Below are 23,608 nucleotides of genomic sequence, written 5' to 3' on the forward strand. Positions count from 1 at the left end.
CAGGCGTTTCCCTCTCCTTTGGTTCGGGACAGCTCCAAGAGCCCCAATCCCGCTGCTCCCTTTGCTTCCCACACCCCAGCTCGGGGTTTTCATGGAAAAGACACAAAAATCACATTTAAACCCGTGGGTTTTAATAAATTTTATTAATATGGAGCCAATTTAACCCCGATTGTATAATTTATTTTTTATTTCCTCAATAGAAATGGAACTGACTGCCATTTTTTTGATTTTTCGAGCTTTAATTTGAATTATTTTAATAAAAACTGGAGGGACTCGGGAGGGGGGGTTGGTTTATTTTTGTACTCTAAAGTGACTTTTTTTGTTTGTTTTTCAATTTTCTCAACACAAATGAAAGTGAGGCCAAAATTTGTTGGTTTATTTTTGTAACAGAAAGGAACTGACTTGAGGGTTTTTAAAAAATTTCCTTAATAAAAAGTGAACAGACTCAGGAGGGGGTTTTATTTTATTTTGTTTTTATTTTATTAATAGAAATTATACCAAATCCGAAGGGGTTTATTATTGTTCCTGTAATAGAAAGTGAAGTGACTCCAAAGATTTTCTTAATGGGAAGAAAATTAATTCTGGATTTTGGCTCCTCCCTCTTCATGGCCCAAATAAAAAAACATCAAAAATTACAAAAACTCCAAAAAGTCCAGAACATATAAAAAATATTGCCACAGAAATAGAAAGCCCACTTTAAATAAAATTGAAAAATAACATCAAAATCTATGAAAAATAGAAGAATTTTTTAAAAAAGTTAAAAAAATAATAAAGGAAGAAAAGCTCCAAACAATTCTAGAAATAAAAAAAAAATTAAAAAGTTTAAAAAAAGTTCCAAAGATTTAAAAATTCAAGAAAATGTGGAAAAAAAATAAAATCTAAAAGAAACCCTGAAAAAACATCCCAAATCTAAAAAAAAAAAAAAAGTGAAGGAAAAAAAATAAATTAAGAAGAATTTAGAAGCTTTAAAATATGCAACAATCTCAAAAAATAAAAAATCTTGAAAACTTGGAAGAATTTAAAAGAAAATAATGACATAAACATCAAAATACTAAAAAAAAAATCAGAAAACTGAAAAACGACATAAAAAAGTTTAAAGGATCAAAAATTGATTAAAAAAAATTTAAAACCCTGTGAAAAAGTAAAAATCCCTCCAAATCTTAAAAAGAACTGGTAAAAGAAAAAATATTTTTAAATGCTTAAAAAAGTCCAAAAGTTTCAAAAAAATCTTTAAGCAAAGTAAAAAAAGTCATAAAATACTTTAAAATCCCTCCAAAATGTAAAAATTTTTGAGAAATCTTTTAAAAATCAGGAAAAAAATGTTTGAAAAACGTAAAAACAATAAAAAAATCTCCAAAATGTAAAATATTTTAAAAAAGCCCTCGAAAAAAGCCACAAAATATTGAAAGGTCTTTAAAAATCCCTTCAAAAAAAAAGTAAAAATATTTGGAAATCTTTCCAAGACCCTCCAAAACATCAAAGAAGTGGAAAAATTTATTTCAAAAACGGGAAAAAATGAAAAAAACCTTTGAAAAACCCTCGAAAAAAAGAAAATTAAAAAAAATAGAAAAACTTAATTATTTTTTTAAATAAAAAAATTTAAATATTCTCTGGAAAAAAAGTTCCAAACCGGTGTAATCCCTTTAGCCCCGTCCCAATCCCGGGAATTTTTGGGGAATTTTTGGGGAATTTTTTGGGAATTTTTGGGGAATTTTTTGGGATTTTTTTGGGATTTTTTTTGGAATTTTTTTGGAATTTTGGGGGACTTTTTGGGGAACTTTTGGGGAATTTTTTTGGAATTTTTTGGGAATTTTTGGGGAATTTTTTGGGAATTTTTTTGGGAATTTTTGGGGAATGTTTTGGGAATTTTTTGGGAATTTTTGGGGAATTTTTTTGGGAATTTTTTTGGAATTTTTTTGGAATTTTTGGGAATTTTTTTGGGAATGTTTCGGTGCCGCCGCCGCTTCGGGCGCAGCCGGCGCCGTCCGCTGGGGGGCGCTGTAGGATCGCGGCTGGCAGGGAGGGCGAGGCCAAGCGCGGCGCGCACGGGGGGGGCTGACCGGCTCGACAGCGATGGGAACGGGCCGGTGCGGCGCCCAAACCGGCGCTCCGCCTGCTCGTCCCCATCGCTGTCACCGCGTCACCTCCCCCGGTAACCCGGTAACAACGGGCGGCAACCGGGGGGGGGGAAGGAAAAAACCGAAAATCCTCCGCGCTCCCCTTAAGAACCCACAATGGGCGTGCCCTCCCGCAAGGCCCCCCCCGCTCCGCTCAGCAATTGGCTGCGCGGTGCGGGCTGTCCGCGGCGCTGCCTGCGCGGAGGGGTAGAGCGGCTGCCGCGGCGGGCGGCGCCTCAGTCGGTGCGGGGCGGGCGGAGGCGGCGGGTGGGGAGCGGAGCGGGAGGAGGCGGCGGAGCGTGATGGGCGCCTGACGCCCGGCCCGTCCCGCCGCCGAGGGACGATGGCGCGGCCCCGCGGCGGGCGGTGGCTGCTGGGTGTCCTGCTGGCCGTGTGCCGCCTCGCCGCGCCGCTCGCCAAGAGCCTGGAGCCGGTGTCGTGGAGCTCCGCGAACCCCAAGTACGTGCGGCCAGAGAAAGGGGGGGGGGTCGGGAGGGACGCGCCTCGCACCCCCCGCGGGGAAAAAGGCACAGAAAGCGCCTTTTAAAATGTGAATTTTGCGGAAACAGAGAGGTTTTTAAGGTAAAATCGCGCCTGGAGGCTGCGGGCGGCGCACGGAGCGACCCCCGGCTGGGGACGGACCCGCGGCGCCGCGCTGCTTCTCGTACCAAAAAAATCCCCAAACCTCCTTTCCTTTTTTCCCCTGCGTTTTTAATTGTGCTTTTGCTTCTCGCAGCTTTTCCTCTCTTGAAATCCGTTTTTATTTTTGAAAACCACGTTTTGTTTCTTGAATTTTAATTTTTTTTTTTTCGTTTTTCACGCCTCGGGTTCTTTTTTTTTTTTTTTTTCTCCAGGATCGCCGCTTCCCTGCAGCGTTTGGATTTATTATCTTTTTTTTTTTTTTAATTATTGTTTTTTATCTGGGTTTCCTCATCCGAAATCAGCCGTCGAGGAAGGCGAGGGGATCTGTTCCGCCCCCACCTCGGGCTGGGTCCGAACAAAGCGGGGCTGCTCCTCCTGTACAGCCACCTCAATTCTATAAATTTGTATATTTTTATATAAATCTGTGGATATGCACAAGGCTGCCGTACAGGAACAATTTGAAGGGCGAGGAGGAGGAGGACTGGGGGGTGTTTGGTCGCCCCTATGCCGGGGCTGGTGGTCAGGATGGATCGGTGGCCCTTGTTCAGCTTTATCTTGTAGATCATAGAGTGTTTATTTATCTTACTCCTTTCTCCCTTCAAAAAAATTCTTGCTTTTAGCCTACCTTTTTTTTTTTTTCTTCTCCCCACCACACTTCTCAAGGCAAAAAAATAACCCAAAAATAATCCAAAGAGTTTTTTGAGGGTTGGAAAGAACTGAAACTATTTGGAAAACCTTCCTGCCTGGACACGTATTCCAACCAAATGTTTATTTCCTCGGTTTCTTGGTGGGGATAAAGGAACTTTGCAGGCACACTTTGCATGTCCCCAGCTCTGGAAGCGCTGGGACGGCGGCTCCGTCTCTTCCTTCTCCTCGGTGTGTTTTTCCTTTGCTTTCTTTGGGAGTTGTGTCAGTTGGCTGGGAGCAGAGAGAACCTTTTCCCTCAGGAATTGCCCCACTGGATTCGTCAGCTTGGTGAGGCAAATTGGTTCCAGAAAATAGAGTTTTTGTTTGGGCAAAGGCAGTTGGAGGTGGTGGTGGAGGATGCCATGTCACCCCTCTCCCCTTCCTTATCCTGGGTTTTCCTTAAGCTGCCGAGGACTGGGAAGCTGGGAGGAGGCCCTGGCCATTGGCTGGCACGGGGGTGACACTCCAGGACTTCCCACTGAGCCTTGGAGATGTCCCTCCCTGGTGGGGTGTCCGGGGAGAGCTTGAGGTGTTCCTTGGTTTTCCCAAATTGGGAGCTTGGTGGTTTTCTGCTCCCAGTTTTTGGCGCTCAGCAGTTTCTGCCTTTGGTTCACGCCTAGTTCAGAGCTCAAAGGTTGTCCGGATTCGGTTTTCCCCCAGTTTAGATCTCGGTGGTTGCCCACTCTCAGCTCCCCCTGAATTCAGGGATTGGGGTTGTCCACCCTTGGTTTCCCCCAAATCAAAGATCTGAGTTTGTCTGCTTCCAGTTTTCTCCCGGTTCGAAGCTTGTTGGTTACCCACTCTGTTCTCCCCAGATTCAGATCTTGGTGTTTGTCTGCCCTCAGTTCTCCTCCAGTTTGGAGCTTGGTGCTTTTCCTCCCCCATTTTGGAGCTTGGTGCTTTGCCACCCTCAGTTCTACCCTGGTTTGGAGCTCGGTGGTTGCCCACTCTCCTTTCTCGGGGAATTTGGAGTTTGGAGGTCTGTGCCCTCGTTTGTCCGTGGATTTGGAGCTCAGAGGCTGGCTGTCCTGGACCCAGCTTTCTGGGAATGTGCCATCCCGTGTGGGGCTGCTCCTGTGGGTGCTCCCCCATCCCTGTATCCCCACAGGGACAGCAGAGAGGGGGAAGAGCCCGAAACGTCGGCGTTTCCACCCAGAAATGGCTCTGCCGGGACATGTGTGGGCAAAACCCATGCGAGTGTTTTTCCTCAGTGGAGACTTTTGGGACCCAGCTGTGATCCCACTCAGATCCCTCCAGTCTGAGCCCCTGTGGAGCAGCCCCGGATCCTCCTGCCCGGGATCTGTCCTTGGGATCCGTCGCTGTCTTTCCCAGCTCTGAGCTTTGCCGGCTGCGTGGCATCGGGCAGAGCCTCCTCACGGCTGCTCCCAGCAAACCCAGTTGAGGAAACCAGTCGGGGGATTGGTGTGCTGGGCAAAGTCTGGCTCCAGCTGCAGGAAAACTCTTGCTGTTGGTTGGATTGGGATTGTCTTCCAGATAGATCCATAAAAACCCTTCGCCACCATACTTGGGCTTCCAAGCTCCTTCCTGGGGCAACGCCGGGGCTGTGCCAGCCCCCATCCCATTCTGCTGAGCTTTAACTCTTGTTTTTAGAGTAAAGAGAGCTAAAGCCTTTAAAAATAACACAGCTAAATGGAATTTTCCAACGGATCCGAGGAGTAAGCGTGGTGCTCTGGGCCCGGCCAGCCTCAGCGCGATTGCTGTAAATAAGGAAAATATTTTCCTGCCCTTTCTGGGCAGCTGGGAGCTGTGGGCTCCAGCTCCACCGGCGAGTCTGGGGCTCCTGGTGTTATCAGAGGGATGCTGATAACACATGCGATAGATGGAATGATTTCCTAATCGAGTTAAGTCAGGCTTAAGCTGTGTGCTGGGTTGGGAAGCCCAGGTTGGCTCCTGGGTGTGTGTCCCAAAGCCAGTGGTGAAATCATCACCCACTTCCCACTGTGAGGATGCTGGGTCTTGAAAGGGGAAAAAATAAGCCTAGGAAAGGTTTTGTTGGAAAAAGTGATAATTGTCTCAAACCTGTGCTTGGGATGAGCTCACCCTCTGAGTGAGCTTTCCTTGGGATGCCTGCAGAGCCCTGTGGAAGGGGGCTTGGAGAGGCAATATGGCTTTAATTTATTCCATCGTGTCCAGGGGGGGCTTTGGGGAAAGTGTTCTGGGATTTACTGGTCCCCTTTGCTGCGCAGCTGGGGGGTGGTGGGAGCGTGCTCTCCTTGGACAGCCGGGAATTGCCAGAGGAATTCTGGCTAAATCCTTTCTCAACTCCCTCGGCTGTAATTTGGGAGAAATATTGACCCTGGTGGGCTCCTGTACCGAGCATTAAAGGGAAACATTCCTAATAAAATATGGTTTGGAAAATTCATTTCAGGCTGGAATTCGCCTCCCCAGAAAGTATTTTAATAAGAAGGTGGGGGAAATGGGACACATCATCCACGCGGCTCCGGAGAACGCCTCCTTTCGCCTCTGCTTTTCCCTCTTCCCCTTCCAGAAAGTTTTGCTCAGTTCCAAACTTGTTAAAAACCAAATAAATGCATTTATTTAAGAAAAAAAAAAGTGAGGGAAAGAGGAAAAAAAAAAATAGACGAAAGTCTAATCCTTCGTGGTATTTTTATTCTGCCTTTAATGACATGATGGTGTCCCATGGAAGTCTGTCAGCGCTGGGGTTGAAGCCTGGCAGATCTTTGCCTCTTTTAATGCCGTTTTACGAGGGACAAAGTGCTTGCGGGAAGGCTGTTTCCGAGGGGAAGGGCTGGCCTGGAGCTCTGGAGCAGGGGGCTCGCACTTGTCGGAGCAGATGGAATGGAATTACGGGAGCCGTGGGCGCAGGAGTTGCTTCGTGATGTCAGGATTTAGGCAATAGGGAAAACTCGCTGCTTAGTTTTAATTAAAAGTCGTTTCTGACTTGTGGAGACTCCCCTTCCTGAGGGTGAGAGGTGGAGAATGGATTTAAACTAAAAAGATGGGAAGTTTAGGTTGAATATTGGGAAGAAGTTCCTGGCTGTGAGGGTGGGGAGGTCCTGGCACAGTTTGCCCAGAGAAGCTGTGGCTGCCCCATCCCTGAAAGTGTCCGAGGCCAGGTTGGACAAGGCTTGGAGCAGCCTGGGCTGGTGGAAGGTGTCCCTGTCCATGGCAGGGGATGGAGCTGGATGGACTTTAAGGTCCCCTCCCAACCTAAATTATTCCAGGATTTATGATTCTGCGTTCCCACCAAGAATCCTATGGCCCCTATGCACACCTTGGCTTTTCCAGGGCTTTGCTTCATCTCTGAAGGCTGGTTTGGGCAAAGCAAGCCTGGCCAGCCTGCTTTCCAGCTGGAGCTTCCCTTTGGAAGGGGGGGACCCTTTGCTGGGTGCCAGGCTTTTGGGAGCCCTCCCAGCTCCTGTTCCCACAAGGCAGAACCTCCCCGTGCCCCCAGCCCACGTTTCACTGGAGGTGTTCTCCCTCTGCCTGTGCCAGGGGGAAAGGAGCACCCAGGGCTTCTGGCGGGTCATTTGGGAATGAATTCACTAACTTAAATTTTAAAAAAAAGGGAAGGCAGGGCTGCGGCTCTTGCAGTAGCCGGGTAAATACCGCTGGATTCCATAAAATGGATTTAACTGCTTCCTTTAAAAGAAAAAAAGAGCCGTGATGGGGTGGCTGATTGATTGTAAAAGGAGACGGAGCTTTCTCCAGAGCAAAACAGCTGCTGCAGCTCCTTGGATCTGCCTGGCAGTGAGGTTGGATGGGGCTTCCATGCCAGTTCTGACCGGGAAGGGCTGGCAGGGGCTGCTTTCCTCCACTGCACCTGAGCTCCTGTGTCGCTTTGGGGTCTAAGCTGTTCCCTTGAATCCTTATCCCAAACAGGCTGGATGTGGCAGGGTGGGATGTGCCGGTGACCTTGGTGTTGTGGCCAGGTGGGCTGGGGGTCCCTCTGAGCAGCTTCACGAGGTGTTTAGGGGGTCCCCCAAACAGCTTCACTGGGGGCTCAGGGGTCCCCCCAAGCCCTGTCTATGTTTTTTGGGATCATGGGAGGTCGCAAAGAGCTGGAGTGCGTGAGTAGTCCCTCGCATGACGTCTTTCAGGAGCTGTTTGGATTGTCCCCTATAAACCAGAGGCTTAGCAGTGGGGATGATCCCTTGTTTCCCTGTAGGATTTGTTTGTCCCAGCTTCCCCCCAGCTTTCCCACAGCTTTGTGCTCGCTGCCCCTGTGGCAGTGCACTGTCCTTGGCACAGCACTGGCCGCACTGCTGGGAAGCTTGTCTGCCCAAGGAGCGCTGGACTCCAGTGGGAAAACATCTTGGAGCGATCAGTAGCACATGCTACTTGGAGTCTGGCAGCTGGAATAGGGTGGGGAGAAACAAAGCTGATTCCGTTCTGTCTCTAATTAATGATTGCTGGGATCAGGGAGCAGGAGCAGGACTCGCTCGCGCTATCGCGGCGTCACATCTGGGCAGGAATGCGCGGCCTGGGCTGTGGGGCTTTTGTTGTGCAGGGCTGAGGAGAGCCCAGCTCCTTGCTGCTGTTTCTCAATGCTTCTCTCCTTCCCATCCCTTGCTCTGGGTCGGGTGGTGTGGCACAGAATCCTGTCCCGGAGAGCAGGAGGGATGGTGGTGCTGCTTGTGAAGAGGATTGGTGCAGTCCTGGCGTCCTTCAGGAGGGGTTTTCTCGCCCCTTGTGGCTTGTCTCCTGCTTGGTCACCAGCTCAAGGCTGTGCTGGAGCTTCGGGGTCCCATCTGTGGTTGGACCCTGCTGCTCTGATCAGGGCTGTGCTGGAACCTCTGGACTGCATCTCTGCTTGGAGCGTCAGAGCTCAGCTCATGGCTGTGCCGGAGCCTTGGGATCCTGTCTCTGGTCGGAGCAGAGGTGCTGGGCTCTTGGAGTCTCAGGATCCCATCCCTGGTTGGAGCCCCAGTGCTCTGCTCACAGCTGAGCCTTGGAGTCCTGGCACTCCTGGCTCCCCCAGCCTGTCCAGACTTGGTCCCAGAGAGTCGGACAAGCCAGGGCTAAACGTCCTGCTCGGCGAGGCTGGATTTGTGCGCAGTGGGGTTTGCCTGGCCCCTGCCCTCCGTGGAGCAGGTTCTGCTGGAGCTGGAGCGGAGCTGCGGGTGATCCCCGGAGCACGGCTTGGGGGCCACCAGTCTCTCCTCGCTGGAGGATGAGGGGACAGGTTTGGGGGGTTCCTCGCGGTGATCCAGTGAGCAGTGGCTTCTCTCGGAGCTCTCCCTGCCGGAGCCCCCGGGCGGGATCCGAGCCGGCTCAGGTGCCGGCGTGGCAGTGCCGCCCCGGCCGAGCTGAGCTGAGCTGAGCAGCTGCACTTCAAAAATGCCAGCTATTTATAACCCTGGCTCGCCTGCTCGGGAATAACCTTTTCCTACCCGCAGCCGGCCCTTCCCAGGTGGGCTCCTTGCCCCGAGGCCCTGGGACTGGGCTTTTCCAGGGGGGGCTGTGTGAAGGCAGAGCCGGGGGTTTGGTTGGTGTCCAGCCATGAGCTCCCCTTGCTGTTTTTCAAAGGCTCTGTCCCTCTGTGGTGCTGTGCCACCTCAGAGATCCACGTGTGCCATGTCTGCTGGGGCTGGGCTGCGGTGAGAAGCCTGCAGTCACCTGGTTTAACATGAATTGGCCCTTGCTGGTGCCAATGTGGAGGTGCCAGGCTGGGATACTTGGGTGACACTGCACAAGCTGTCCCAGCACCTTCAGGCCGGAGTTTAGGAAGTTCAAAGCCCTGGAGTGAGTGCCCTCCCTAGTTGGAGGTCCTGGCTGGTTTTGGTGGCACCCAGGCTTGCGTCACTGCTGGTGATGGGACAGGAACATCCCACTTCCCTTTCCTTGCCCCTGGCATCCTACCAAGATGAGCCCGGCCCTGTGTACCAGCTGCCCTGCCTGGCTTTTGCCATCCCACCTCTTCCAAGTAGATATTTTGGGAAAAGCAAAGTGCCTTTTCATGGCTTATGAGCTATAAACCCCCTTACACCCATTGATCCCAGAGTGTGTCCACGTTTTCCTTCTCATTAGGCTGGGCAGCATCTGTGGTTGCTCGCGTGGGGCTGAGGCTCGGCGCCGTCTTCTCTTTGCCACCGATTTTTCCCTTTTAATGGATTTCTGCAACGTGGGAGCACGGCCTGGTGTGCGGGTTGGCAGGCAGGGCTGGCAGCCTCGGGATGCGGAGGGACGCAGGGATGTGCTGGTGCTGGGCTCCGCGCTCTTTGTCTGGGCTTGCTGTAGTATCGCAGCCAAACGCGAGAGGGAGGGACACGGCCCCCTACTCCCACTGGGATTTCGGGGGGCAAATTCTCAGTGGGTTTGGAAGAGGAATGGGCACAAAGGCGCCCCCCATTAAGGCAGGGTGGCCGGTGTTCCTGTGCGGGGGGCCGGACGGCTCTCGGTGCCGGCAGGGATGCCGTCGTGCCCGGACATATGGAAAGGATCTGGGTGTAATATCCTGGGCTGCTCCGCGGCTTTGCTGAAGAGGCCACTTCAGCAGGGGACGCGGCGTGGTTAGTCCTCCCAGCTGACACATCCCAGGCCTTCCTCCGACTTGAAAGAGCTTGAATTCGCCTTTGAATTTGAGGATTTATAGCCCTTTTAGGCCTCTCCAATAAAAGCACTGCTCCCTCCTCAGACAGAGCCCACCGTCTCCCTCCTCCGGGCTCATTATCCTGGGGATTTGTGTTGCTTGCTCTCGCTCTGTTGTTCACTGCTGCCGCTTTCTTCAGATGTGTGGCCGAGAACTTCAGAGCAGAAAAGCCGAGCTGGAGCGGCCGCGGGGCCCGGCCTCACTCCAGGTTGGAGCAAGTATGGATCCACACTGAGTGGTGTTCCCAGAGAGAACCCTTATCTGCTGATGATCCCCTGCAGTTGGGGAGCAGCAGTTCCTCTTTGTTCCGTGTGTTCCTCAAGGATTGTGAGCAAACCAGGATGAGCTCCCGTTGCATGGAGAGCTTCTAGCAAGTGTCTGTTCTATGTGTCCATACCATCTTCCTCATCCTGGCACATGTGGACATTGCAGCACCCTCAGCCCCACAGATTTCTGCTTTCTAGAGGCCCCTCAAGCCTCAAACTGTTTAAAGGGAGGCTTAGGAAAGAGGCCAGAGAAACGACATAATAATTATTGTATTACAAATTGTTTCCTTTAATGGGCCCTGTCGGATCGTTCAGTCTGCTAAACACATTGCCCTCCCCCAGCCCCTTCCCACAGCTCCAGCCTCCCCTTGAAACCCTGGCCTGCCAGAAAATTCCTCCTGGTGAGGAGCTGGGGTGGTGGGATGAAGGATGAGGCTGTGTGTGCATCCACCTGCTCCCTCAGTTCTCTTGTGAGGGGAGATGGGGTGGCTCCATTTTCGAGCGAGGATCCTCTCTCTGCAGGTCTCTGCCTATTCCCATGCCCCAGAGTTTTGTGCTGGTCTGAATGTTGCATATTCCAAGGGCTTTTGTCTGGTGGCAACCCTGCTTATTCTCGGGGCTCATGGACATTGACTCATAAACCTCTTGGTGTGCAAGGGCTCCCTCCCTCCTGTTCTCTCCTGGCATTCTGGTGTGTGCTGACAGAGGCTCCCAGGCAGCTTTTTGGCAGCTCCCAGCCCCGAGGGCTGCGGGGTGTAAGCAGAGGAGCCACCAGCGGCTCTGTGAATTTTTTCGTTGCCCCCCAAAGAATGAGCGTGTTGGAACTGGGCAGCAGGTTACGTTTCTTCAAGGCCAGGCAGCAAATATGTTTTAAATTTGGCAGCCGACAGCGGAGAGCGGGTGGGAGAAATTTTCCAGGTATTGCATTACACTTTCCCCTGAAAGGGCTCTGCTTTGGGGCTGGGGATTAAAGGGAGGAGAGGAGGGGGACCCCCTCCCTTTCACGTATTTGCAGCCCCACTGAGGGTGCTGGGACTGGGATGCCCTCCCTGGGTGCTGCCTGCCCTGGGTGATGCCCGCCCCGGGTGATGCCCATCCCGGCTGAGTCAGGCCCTGCTCGGGGCAGAGCTGCGCTGCGGGGGATGATCGGGATTAATTTTTGGGCTTCCTCCCTCTGGGTGCGATGGGAAATTTCCAGCGTGCTCTGGGCACCGCCCCGGCCTGCTGGGCTCTGCCTGGCCCCCCTCCCCTTCCCTCCTCTCCTCTCCTGTCCTCCTGTGATGTCTTTAATAAACGCTTTATGCAAGAGCAGACCTGGGATCCACTCCCAGCATGGACCTGGGCCTTGGCCAATTAGTCAATTATTTCAAAAGAAGAAATTAAAAAAAAAAAAAAAAAAAAAAAAGATGAAATGTTATTTTTGTAAGGGAAGGTCTGGCCCATGGCTCAGCAGCAGCCCCTCTCCTGTGGGAAGAGCTGGGGTGGGGGAAGATGGGCAAGCTCTGCCCAGCTCCTCCTTCAGTGACCACAGCCTGCAGTTGCTGAATTCCCTGTGTCCCTCTTGTGTCCCCCCATGTCACCAGGACGGGGAGATGCCCCTCACACCAACAAGGGAGGGGGTCTTTGGCAGCTGCCTGTGCCCCCTGCTCCAGGCTGTCCCTCCCAGCCTGTCCCTTGTCCCTAGGCAGTCAGGTGGGTGGTCCATGAGTGTCCATCCCTGCCGGGGCTGGCACTGGTGCATCCCATTGTTCCCAGCTTCCTTCGCAGCATGTGAGGAGGAGGAGGAGGAGGAGGAGATGCTTCCCCAGGAGGTGGGAAAGGCTGTCCCAGTGCCACTGGGGATGCACAGCCCCCTTCCCTCTCACTGGGCCAAGGAGGCCTGGCTGGATTGGGGTTTCAGGAAGGCGCTTGGAGGTGTGAAGGGCTGAAGGCAGCTGGAATTTCCCCTTCAGCTGTGTTTGGGTTTAAGATTTGTATTATTCTTGTTTCATGGAAATTTTGCGAGGCCAAGATCTGGCTGTTCATCCCAGCTGGTTTGTGTCCCCTTTTTCCTGCAACCCCCTTTCCCTGTGCCCCCCATTAGCAGTGCCTGGGCTCAACTAATTACTGAAATAATTGAGGTAGCAACATCCTGGCAAAGCAGTGGAGGGAGAGGAAAGGGGAGAGGACGGTCCCTTGTGCTTTCTGGACCACCCCCTTCTCCCACTCCTCTGTCCTCTGGAGCTTCATGCCTGCTGCTCATTTAATGGCAGTAGAAGAGCTTTTTCCAATTTTCCTTCTTTTTGTTTCACTTCCCTGAGCTACAGGAAGACTTGCTGGGAGTAGGGGATGGAGGAAAGCCTGCTTGTGTTACCTTGGCTTGGCATTCCCTACCTGCAGTGAGTGGTTCTGGGAGGCAGGGATTAGTGGGGGATGTCCTACAGGAGTCCATTCCCAGGAGCAGCTCCTAATCCCGGTGAGGTTTAATGCTCAATTCTGCTTTTGATCTCTGCTCTGCCTTGGTGAGCGCTGGGTGCTGTTCCCTAATTACCCCCTTCATGTGGGGCTGTGCTGGGTGTTTGTGCTCACCCAGTCTCTCCAGAAGAAAAACCCACCCTGCGAGGGTGTGTGCGGGGCGGGGGAGCCCACGTGCTTTCCCAGACCACGGAGGAATTCTCCGGGCTCTCCATATAGCCCTGGGTGCTCCCACCCACGGCAGGCAGTTTCATGCTCCCTGCCTGGTTTCATAACATCCAAGAGAGGCACGAAAGTCTTCGTGAGCCGCCTCCCTGTGCTGCGTGTGGAGTTTGTGGGCTTGGGAAGGCGGGCAGGGGTGCCGCTCTTGGAGGTGCTGGGGATTTTCTGGATGTGCCAGCCAGCTGAAAAAGTCCTGGTGCCCATTGGCCAGCCTTTCTGAGCTTGGTTTTCCTTTTGGGATGCAAGCTATATGTTGTCCCTGAGCATGGCGTGGGATGAGGAGAATGCCAGGGAGAATGCAGGGACTACCTAGCCTGGGGAGGGGTTGTGGGATCCTCCTGGCTCCTGCTCTCCTAGACAAGGCCTGTTCCTCCTTGTTTTTCCTCTTTGAGGATGGAGGCACGTGGGTTGAGGATGGAAACACATGGTTTGAGGCTGGAGGCGTGTTGGTTTAGGATGGAGCACGTGGTTTGAGGATGGAATTGCACGGGGCGCGTTGGAGGCGTGGGGACCATCCCACAGAGCTCCCAGAAGTTCATCCATGCCTGTAAAACAGTTGGAGGTTTTTGAGGCATCAAATTCAGAAGTATAGTGTTGAAAGTGCTGCAGCATGATACCAGGGCACAGGCAAAGGAGACAAATTGTTGTATTCTTTATCTGAGTGGGCTTCTTTCTTAAGGTGCCTGTCCCTGCTGTGCTCAGTTCTGTGACCTGGCAGGAGGAACCTTGCCCACCCTGCTCTCCATCAGGAAAATCTCCACTGCCTCATTGGGATGAGGGGTAAAATCCCTTTCTGGTTTATGACTGCGAGATTGCTGATACTGAGAATGATGCCTTACAAAAGGAGTGGGTGACAGATACAAGAGTGCTGGGATAATTGCTTCCAGATGCTGCCTTCCCTTGTCTCCGGGGCTGTGTGTGTTCCAGCGTCCTGCCAGCTCCAGTGAGCGAAACCAGGGAGACATCCCAAAAAACAGGGCTGGCTGGAGCACTGTCAGCTCGGAATGCGATGACTCCTGATGTCACCCGAGCTTCTGGTGGCCAGTGTGATGCTGTGTGGCTGTGGAGGCAGGTTGGCATGCAGGGACTCTCCCAGTTCTGCCAGCCCCTGAGCTGGGCTTCGGGAGGAGTGCCGAGCGCTGAGGGACTGGGATGCGCACTGGAATTGGCAGCGCCGGCTGCATTGTGCGCGGCAGGCGGCTCTACCGGATCCTGCCTCCCTTTGTGCCATAAACACGGCGTTTTTGGCATCTGGGCTTTCTTGCAGAGAGCCTGGCTGCTGCTGCAGCAGCATTAATGATTATTTATTGGCTCTTAATGCCAAATAATGTCAACATCTGGCTGATGCAGCACACGCATCCCTCATTCCATGAGGCATCTACAAGTGCTCGGCGTTGGGTTGGCGTTGAACTGGCGTTGGGCTTGTGCGCTTTAGGAATTAGAAGGTAGCAAATGGTGGGGTTGTTTGGATACTCCCCTGAAGGGACAGATTCTTGAAGGGCTTCGCTGCTGACCTTCTCCTTAATTGCTGCTCTGCGGCGCCGGCAAGACCAGCTCAAAGGAAGCAGTGAAGCGTCGGCACCGGCGCTCGGCCCAGGGCCCCGCGAGGGGAATGCTGCTCCCTCCCTTCTGCCGGGATGGTGCCTCTCTCAGTGAGATTCCCTGTGCCTGGCAGCTCAGAGCTCTGCTTGTAACACCTGTGTTAAGGTTACTGTTCTAACCTTTTTATACACCAGCAGTTGATGCAGGATATTTCCCAAGGTAAATCCAGCTGATTATAAAGGTACCAGGGAGGAAAAGGGAGGAAAATGGCATTGCCGTGTGTTCTCGCTGATCGATGCTGGCTTTACCTCCCTGCAGCTTCCCCTGCTTTCAGCCCCAGACAGAGCTTGGAGGGAAAGAGAAAGGAAAATGTGAATGGAGGAAAATTTATCCTCTGATTCCTGTGTGGCTTCTGAAGGTGAGAGTTGAGTCACTTTGCCTGGAACCAGCTCAGCAATTCCACCTCATCCCCAGAGAGTGTCTGAAGTCACGCAGGGAGAAATAATGCTGGGGGTTAAAAATAGATGCTGACAATGGGACAGGAGGACTGGAAAAGCTCTGTGTCAGGCAAGGTGGACAGAGCCGGGTGAACAACATTGGGATTGTGCACTGCTAGAGTTGAGCTTTACTGGGTTCAACTGCACTCAAACCTCATTTGTGCTTGGAACCTGGAGCAGATTTCAGTCTTGGGCTTGCGTGTCCATCCCCATCCGGCAGGCTGGGGGAAGCACTTCTGCTTTTGAGGGGCTTGGAAAAGTGAGGGAAGGATGTGGCACTGTTGGGGCCAGGGTTGGGGAAGGAAACGGCTCAGTGAATCCAAATTGCTGGAGGAGGACAGGTGGGACGGGGCTGGGGCAGAGCTGGGTCTGGTACTTTCACCTGTGGAAATGCTCTGCCTCCCCTGGCATTTTAAAGACTCATGTGCAGAGTGAAGCACTTGTGCTCGATCCACTTCGTTTCCAGTTGGGATGTGCAGTGATGACCAAGCCCAGAGTGCTGTGTCGGGGTTTCCCAGTGCCACCAGTGTCCTCGATGCTGGGAGCAGGTTGTGCAGTGCTGCTTGGCCGGGGACAGCAGAGCAGGATGATGCCCTTGCCGCCGATGAACCCGTCGGTGGCCACCGGAGCCTGAGCAGAGCCCCGGGTGACAGTGGAGGCATCGAGTCCCCATCCCCGCGGAGGGGACACGGCCAGCGCCGTCCCCCGGGGCAGCCGCCAAGCAGCAGGCAGGAGGAGATGGGGTCACAGCTCCCGCTGGAGCGGGACCAGCAGCAATTCCGGCTTCTCTCTTAGTTTCCAGCTCTTTTCTTTCTCTCCTGTTCTTTCCCGCTGGCAGCGCGCTCGGCCCGCTCCTGGTGCTGCGAGGACAATGGGGCTGCGAGGTGGGGCGGGAGGGGGACGGAGATGAAAGGGGAAAAGTAAAATCGAAGCATGTCTGGAAGGGCATTTTGATGTAAATGGGACTTTTTGATAGACTTTGAGAGACACCGGCAGAAAGGGCACAGGCCCCCTTCTGCGCGCTGAGCTCCGGGCTCAGCTCTTTCATTTCCTCAGGAAAAGGGCATTTTTTCACCTCCTGTTGAGTGCAGCCACGGTTCCTCCTGGTGCTCTCCGTCCCCATCGCTGCCCGTGTCCTGGTGTGGAGCCCTGTGTGCGTGTCTTAACTGAGCTCCAACAGCCGGAGCTCCTGCTCAGATGGTGAAAACAGTGGCTGAAGCTCAGGAAGGGGAGATGGCTGATGCAGCCCATGGGTGGCCGGGAGGGCTCGGCTCCATCCCACCTTCCTTCCCCCGGGCAGCTCCCTGAAACCTTCCCCCTCCCCGGGGAGGGCACGCGTTTGATCTGCTCCTGTGCTTTTGATCCCAGCCTTTGTCCTTGGCACCGTCTCGCAGCTCTCGCGTGTCGGTGGAGATGTGGCCTCACCGTGAGTCATCCTCCTTCCTTTCTGCTGCTGTTTTATTTTTCCCTTTTCCTTCTCCTAAGAGAGCACTTAGTAAAAGGAAGCAGCGCATTCATCCAGGAAACGGGAGCACAACAAACGCCTGCCGTTTATCCTTTCAAAGGCGTCTCCCTTGAGCTGTTGCTGCTGCTGAGACAGGCTGAGGAGAGAGGCAGCTGCTGCTGGGGGGGCCGGGGATGCTCCCCTATGCATTGTCCCCAGGGTCCCTGGTCCTGCCTGGCCACGGGGAGCCCTCGGGGGGTCACCTTCCCATGTGCTGGCAGTGGGGAGCCCTCGAGGGTCACCTTCCCATGTGCTGGCAGCTCCTGACCCTGCCAAGGTGGGAAGAGGAGAAACGAGGACAGAGCTGCTCCCTGGAGAGAAGTCTGACAGGTTGGGGGGCTGGGAAGGGGGGCCAGGAAGGTTGGTTGGAGCTGGCATCCGTGTTCCCGTGCCAGTGCTGGGGAGCCCAGGAGGAGCCCTGTCACTTCTCATCTCGGGGTTGTCGCCTGAGCCTGCGCTGGGCTCGTGTCCTCCCCGCACCTCCCTGCTGCTGCCTTCACTTGTCTCACACACCGAGCTGTCAGCAGCCCAAAATTTACTGCTGGCATAAACCCATCAAAAAGCCAAACTGTTGGTCAGTAAAAATGGCAAAGCAATTGCAGGAAAACTTGTTTCTTCCTCTGACAACTTCTGAGTCAGTCCTTTAATCTCTAATCTAGGTTTATGGTCATTTTATTGAAATGCTGGGCTCTGTGGAAAACTGACATGTATGACCATCATAAACCGGGAGTTATGGGAGCCCAGAATTGCCTTGATGGTCTAAGTGTCTGCAGGAAGCATTTTTAAAATCCGTAATTGGGATTTATTGGCCATTGTAGCTCAAACTGTCAGGAGAAAATAAAATAATCAGCCTGGGATTTTTTTTCCTCTTCGGCTTTTGAGTCTTTCCACATATTCTTTAATCTTTTGGTGCTTTGCTTCTTTGCTTAATTCCCTTGTAGTGGGGGAATGTGGGTGAGAGGAGGGAGCCCGGCCCTGTGGGTACTCCCATCCTGTCTGTGCACGCTACCTGTGCCCTCCTGCCTCCGTGTCCTGCACCTTGGGATGGCTGGGATCTCATCAGTGTCCCACAGGATGTGGTGGTCAGTGACACGTGGGGGGTGTTGATGTGGGGACATGGAGCAACAGGTGAGTCTGGAGGAGGCCTCTTGGCTGGTTCCTCATCTGGGATGGCTGGTTGGATGGATGAGGAGATTGGTGGGTTGGTGAGGGGTTGCTGGAGATGGACGTAGCAGGAAGTGTGTGGTGGGCTGGCACAGGGAGAAGAGACACTGCTGTGCTCTGCCAGAACCTGTGCCAATCAAAGCATCCATTGCCATGGAGTTAAAACATGCCAACACCAGAGCTTGAGGCCAGGGGCACCTTTTGTACCAGCAGCCATGGAGGGGGTCTGGGCCATGCTGGAACGGGCCGAGCCCCACTTGGTGTTCAGCAAACCTCAGGAAGGACCTCGGTGTTCCATCTCGTGTTCTTTCATTTTTGGATATGTGGAACTGGCTCACCTTTCGGGGTTTTTCTTCCCAGTCTGTGAGTGACTCCTGTGCATTGCCTTAGTATTATCCATGTCCAGTGGGGCACAGTCTCACCCAGCCTATGGATGGCTCTCCCCAGTGCTGCCATTCCCTGGCTTGCTGGTGCAGGATGTGCCCGCCAAAACTCCTGTTCCTTCCCCGTTATCTGCCATTCCCAATTTTCTCTCCATTAACTTGAGACCGCAAGCAACACCCAGCAGTGCCAGGTCCAGAGTTACCCTGGAATAATCTCCTGGGCTTGATAAATATCTCTGCTTCTGTTTTGTTTAACAAATATCTCCTTTAATGGCACAGCTTTTTGTTAAGCTTCCTCGCATTATCATCCTGCTTAATCATGCAGGGTGACTTCTAAAAGTACTTTTTTAAAAAATGCCACTTTTTATCCAGGTTTTAAAATTGAAACTCATTTTTTATCCAGAGGCAGGATATAAATGAGTCTACTAAAATTAGATTAATCCTAATAAGAATGTCAGTTATCATTTCTGAATACATTAATTTTTTTTTTTTAAATTTTACATGCCTCTTTAGCTATAATTGCTGGTGTAATTTCTTACACAGACATGGTGTGTCCTCATGGTTGACAGAAATACTTAATGCAATGTCGACACCGCACTAAGTTCCAAATTAGTGCGTCGCAGACACTGCCAATGGTTTGAACTTTCTCCTTAATAAGTTAAAAAAAGAGAAAGGCAAAGAAAAAAACACCTTACATGCAAAGAAAGACTTAAATGGATTGAGGGAGTTGGAGTGAAGTGGGATAGTTGGAAGCTAGAGCCCTATGAAGGGCTTTTCTGGGAGAGGGAAGCAGGAAAGGGATGGAGGAGCTGGAGGCCGGAGAGGAGATTTGGGGTGCAGTGGGGGGTTTGTGGGTCGAATCCTGCCAGGGGCTGGCAGCTGCAGGGCAGGATGGAGGAGCTGAGGGTCGGGATGGAGATTTGAAGTCTGGTGAGGGATTTGTGTGGGTGAATCCTGACAGGGGCTGTAGGGCAGGGTGGGGAGGACCCACAACAGCACTGGTGGTGCTGCCTTGGGGTTTTCCCAAGCCAGGATAAAGGACCCCCTCTTCTAGGGGACACCCCAAAACCATTGCTCCAAACCCACAGCTCTGATGGGTTTGAGGATCGCTCTGTGTTGGGGATTGGGAACGGGCTCTGCCTCAACAGGACAGACAGACACCATCCTTGGAATGAACTCCTGCTGCAGTGGTGGCATCAGCCCTGTCAGGCTCCCAGCGTGGTGGCATGGCTGTGACGTGGCCCCAGCCCGGTGGCACACGCTGAGTGGGGCGAGGGGCGCTGCTGGGAACGCTGGAGCTAGCGGGATCTTGGGACAAGGCTCTGGGGGATCGCATCTGGCAGCAAAGCAGGGGGGCAGGATGTGGTTGGGGGAGACTTTGGTCTCTCCTGCGGCTCTCGCCAGTTTTCTTCCATGAGTGTGGGTGGCAAGGCGGAGGATTTCGTCTCGGGGGGGAGGATTGGGAACACTCCCCGTCCGCAGGCAATTGGAAACTGCTGGCGCTGGAGCGGGACAGGCTGGGTGCTCTGCCCTCCTCCTCCCCAGGCCCAAGGGCTGGGTTATTTTTAGGTTTAAACATGAGCTTTGCTTAGTGCCTTGTGAAAGCTCCCTCTGGGAGTGGGAGCTGTGTCCCGGCAGAGTCTGGTGACATCTTTGGAGTTGGAAAGGAGCACCAGTATCGAGATCACTGGCTGGGTCCTGGTTCCTCTCTTCTCCCATTCCCAGCTGGAAGTTTCACATTGGATTGAAATTCAGCTGTACATGTAAATCTGGCCTAAAAATAAAAGCAAGTACAAGCCAGATCACTTTGTACTGGAGGAGGGATTAAAACTTGAGACTCCTGTGCTGTTCTGGCCTCTCTGCTGGCCCCTCCCTCAGCTGCTGCCCTTCCCATCAGCCTTCATCTGGGTAAACTGGGAGCAGTGGAAGGGCTGCTGAGGGGGACCACAAGAGTGTCCCAACTCCTTCCAGTGCTGAAACCTTTAGGAGGGTCTTTTTGGTGTAGATACGGCAAAAATTTGGGCTGTTGTTCCAGAACAGGACCTCCCAGTAAAGAGGGGTGTGGGCAGCACTGGGAACAGGTTCTGGGGGAAAGGGGTTAGTTTATGCCCTGCTGATGGCATCCAGAGCAGGGCTGGAGGAGGAGACTGGATCCAGCTTCCCAGCAGAGCTGGCTTTCCAGGCTTTGGTGATGGCTGTTATGCGCAGGAGGACAAGAGGGGAGAGAACAAATGAACTTTTGAGGTCCTGTGACTCATCTTCAGCTTTTTCTCCCAGACCTAACCCAGCCCCATCCACCCCTGTGGAGCTGGGCCAAAGGTCTGGGGCAGCTGAGTGCAGCGAGCCGGTGGTGGGATTGGTGTGGGAGTGAGGAACATGCGGTGACCTGGTTCAGCCTGGAGAAGGGAAGGCTCCAGGGAGACCTTGGAACTCCTTCCAGTGCTTAAACGGACTCTAGGACAGCTGGAGAGGGACTTTGGGTGAGACACAGGACAAGGGAGAATGGCTTCCCACTTGCCACAGGGCAGGGTTAGATGGAATATTGGGGAGAAATTCCTTCCTGTGAGAACTGTGAGGCCCTGGCACAGGTGCCCAGAGAAATCTGTGGCTGCCCCTAGGTCCCTGGAAGTGTCCCAGGCCAGGTTGGATGGGGCTTGGAGCAACCTGGACAAGTGAAAGGTGTCTCTGCCTATGGCAGGGTTGGAACTGGATGGTCATCAGGGTCCCTTCTAGCTGGAGTGGGCAGATGTGCACATGGCCTGTGTTGGGATGAGGTTTGGGAAGCTCTTAATAACCCCGCAGTGCCGGTGGCAGCCGAACAAGTTCCCAGTAATGCTGGGGCTGATGAGGGCTGGTGGTTTGCAGCTGCCTGGGAAGATGGCGCTTCCAGACGGGAGCCAGAGCTGGAATGCCAGAACTCGTTTGGCCACTCCGGAGCCGGGGGATCAAAGGGACCCGCTGTGAGTCAGGGCGGCGCGGTGGGGGTGACGCTGCTCCCCTGGGACCAGGGGCTGGCAGGGCTGGCGAAACCCGGGAGACCTGTCAGGGCAGGGCAGGGCATCCCACAGCTGGGATGGGGAACCCTCCGCAGGGTTTGCTCCTCCCTGCCCAGTTCCTAACATTGGGATTAATCCTTCAAACCGCAGCATTGCATCCCTGGGCTGAGCCAGAGCCCCAGGGACCTGGGTGGGTGCTCTGGAACTGTGTCCCAGCCTTCAATGGGATCTCCAGGCATGGAAACCTAAGCCCTGGGACACAGTGAGGGACTTCTGGGAGCCAGGGGAAATCCAGGAGACTTTGTGGTTTCTATTGCTCCCCAGGACATATCTGGGCTTTATTTTTCTGGTATTTCTCAGAAAATGGCGAGGCTGGTGGCTCCTCTCCCTTGCTTTGGGAGGTGGCCAGTAAAGTAGGAAGTGGAGGGATTTGGGGAGCCCTCTTATACCCCTTGGAATGCAGCAGCAGGAGCACCCCGTTACTGTCCCATGGGGAATTTTGAGACTCCTGGCTCTAAACTGTGTTTGTGGGGTGCAGGGTTATGTGGGGTGTCAGGTCCTGGGGCTCAGGAAGGAAGGGGCTCCTTCTCTCCTAAGGCCAGCTGTAACTTCAGCTCTTGGCTCTTAGCTTTCCATTCTTTTTTTTCCAACTAATCTTGAAAAGTGAGAGGGGATCTTGGAAAACACCAGGTTTTGTGTCAGATCTGATGTGCTGAACCCCCCACCTGCCCTTCCCTGTGCCCCCAGCCCTGCTCTGGAGAGGGGGGGCTGCAATTTGCCTCTGTTCTGTCCCGACTGGGGTTGATCTGCATGACAATGAGCAGGGCTTGGCGGGGAGGGCTTGTCTTGGGTTCCTTGGGCATATTCCTGCTGCTTTCCCTTCCAAGTGGGCGCCCGGCCCCGCCGCAGCCCCTGCCAAAGTAATTCTTTGCTTTGGACCGGGAGACGAACTCTCCTCCGTTTTATTTCGGAGGGGTCAGGGAAGGAGTGGGAACCCCGCTGATCCAACCGTGTTCCCTTTTAACCTGCCTCTCCCTCTCTCCCCCTCCCGGCCCCCTCCTCCGGATGAGCGGGGCTGTAGCCAGGGCACGAGTGGCCAAACCGAAGCCGGAAAACACACCGAGCCGAGCGGGAACACGAGCTGTTTCCGATGGATCATTTAATACCTGCAGCATCCCGGGGCTGGGATTGTGCCGTCAGGAACCCTGACGTGTGCTGGGCTCTGTTGTTCTGCCTCCATGTTCTCCCTGTGGGTTTTAGGTGGTGTTTTTTGGCACGGGGGTCATGGCGCAGCCTCCAGCTGCCAACCTGTGTTGGGGTAGGGATTGGGGTGCGGGTAGGAGAAGGTGAGTGCCCACTGCCACCGCCGCCCAGCCTCATTGTCTCACTTCTCTCTCCATTCCTACGCCAATTAAAGCGTCGTGTTGCCATTCATAGCCCTTATGGTTTTGTTCAGTTGTCTGTCAGCTCTTGTCAAGCCCTGTCCCCTTCCCCTCCCCCGTTTCCAAAAACAAAACCCCTGACAAACCCCCCTTTGAATCCCCTCTTACCTCACTCCCAGCGTGGGGCCCCATTGCCGGGGGATGCCGGCGGCGGCGGCGGGGAGACCGCTCCCCACGCCGCCTTTGTGGGCTGCCGCCGCCCCCCAGCCCTCGGCCTCCCGCTTCTGCCAGCATTAATTAGATAACTCGGCCCCTCTTGATTCCTCCGAGGGGAGATCGGGACGATCCGACTCCAGGGAGAAAATATGGCTTTTCTTCCTCTTTATTTTTTGGCCGAGCCCTTGGTTCCGTCGCTGCTGGAGGTGCTTATTGTGCTGGGAAATAACGGGTTTGTGGGGTGGGTGTGTGAGGGGGGTGAGCCTGCGGGACTCGCGGGGTTCCTCATTCCCTGTCTGGACCCCAGGCAGGCCTGGGCGGGAGCCTGGAGTCCCCAGAGCCCACGCCAGCGGCTGCGGAGAGTGCTGCAGGTGGCAGCAGCAGCCTGCGCCAGTGCTCTGGCCCTAATTAAATCTACTCCAAAATCCCTCAATTAGCAGCAGGTTTTGTTCCCCCCCTCACTAGGTTTGCATTGAGATCTTTCTGGTGCAACGTCCGGGTGCATAGAGTGTGCGCGGACTTGGGAGGATGGAGCAGCACATGGCTGCTCCCGGCAGGCCTGGCTGCTCTGTGGGCTGGGAGCCTTCCCTCTCCTCCCCCTTCTCTTCTTCCTCCTCCTTGGGGCATGAGGGTGGTCAGCAGCTGTCCCTGGAAGTGATGGACTGGCATCAGGATACATCCTGGCCGAGCCTGCAGTGGGACAAAGGAGCACATTCTCCTTTTGTGGGCGCTGCCTTTGGTGGTGGTGATCTGTCACCCTCCTTGGGGCTGGTGGGGAGTCTGGCACTTGGATACTCTCCCCGGCCATGCTGTAATTATGGGAATAGCTGAGGGAGAAAGCCCTTCCTGCAGCCCTGCTGTGCCACAGGAGGGCTGAGTCACTGGGGCCAGGGATGTCACCAGCTGTGGTGGCAGCCACTGCCTGTGGGTGCTGAGGTGTGACTGGCATCTCACAGCATCCA

General features: G+C 53.6%; 1 protein-coding gene across 1 annotated transcript in view; it reads left to right on the forward strand.

The window, feature by feature from the left end:
* Nucleotides 1-2,331: 2,331 nt before the first annotated feature.
* Nucleotides 2,332-23,608, forward strand: part of EFNB1 (ephrin B1) — a 44,061-nt gene continuing 22,784 nt past the window's right edge. Inside the window, exon 1 of the mRNA XM_030272478.4 lies at nt 2,332-2,576. Within this exon, the coding sequence (XP_030128338.4) occupies nt 2,461-2,576 (116 nt within the window). The 5' untranslated portion in view covers nt 2,332-2,460. The remainder of the gene's footprint in view (nt 2,577-23,608) is intronic.

This window comes from Taeniopygia guttata, chromosome 4A, assembly GCF_048771995.1.
Source record: "Taeniopygia guttata chromosome 4A, bTaeGut7.mat, whole genome shotgun sequence".
Taxonomy (NCBI): domain Eukaryota; kingdom Metazoa; phylum Chordata; class Aves; order Passeriformes; family Estrildidae; genus Taeniopygia; species Taeniopygia guttata.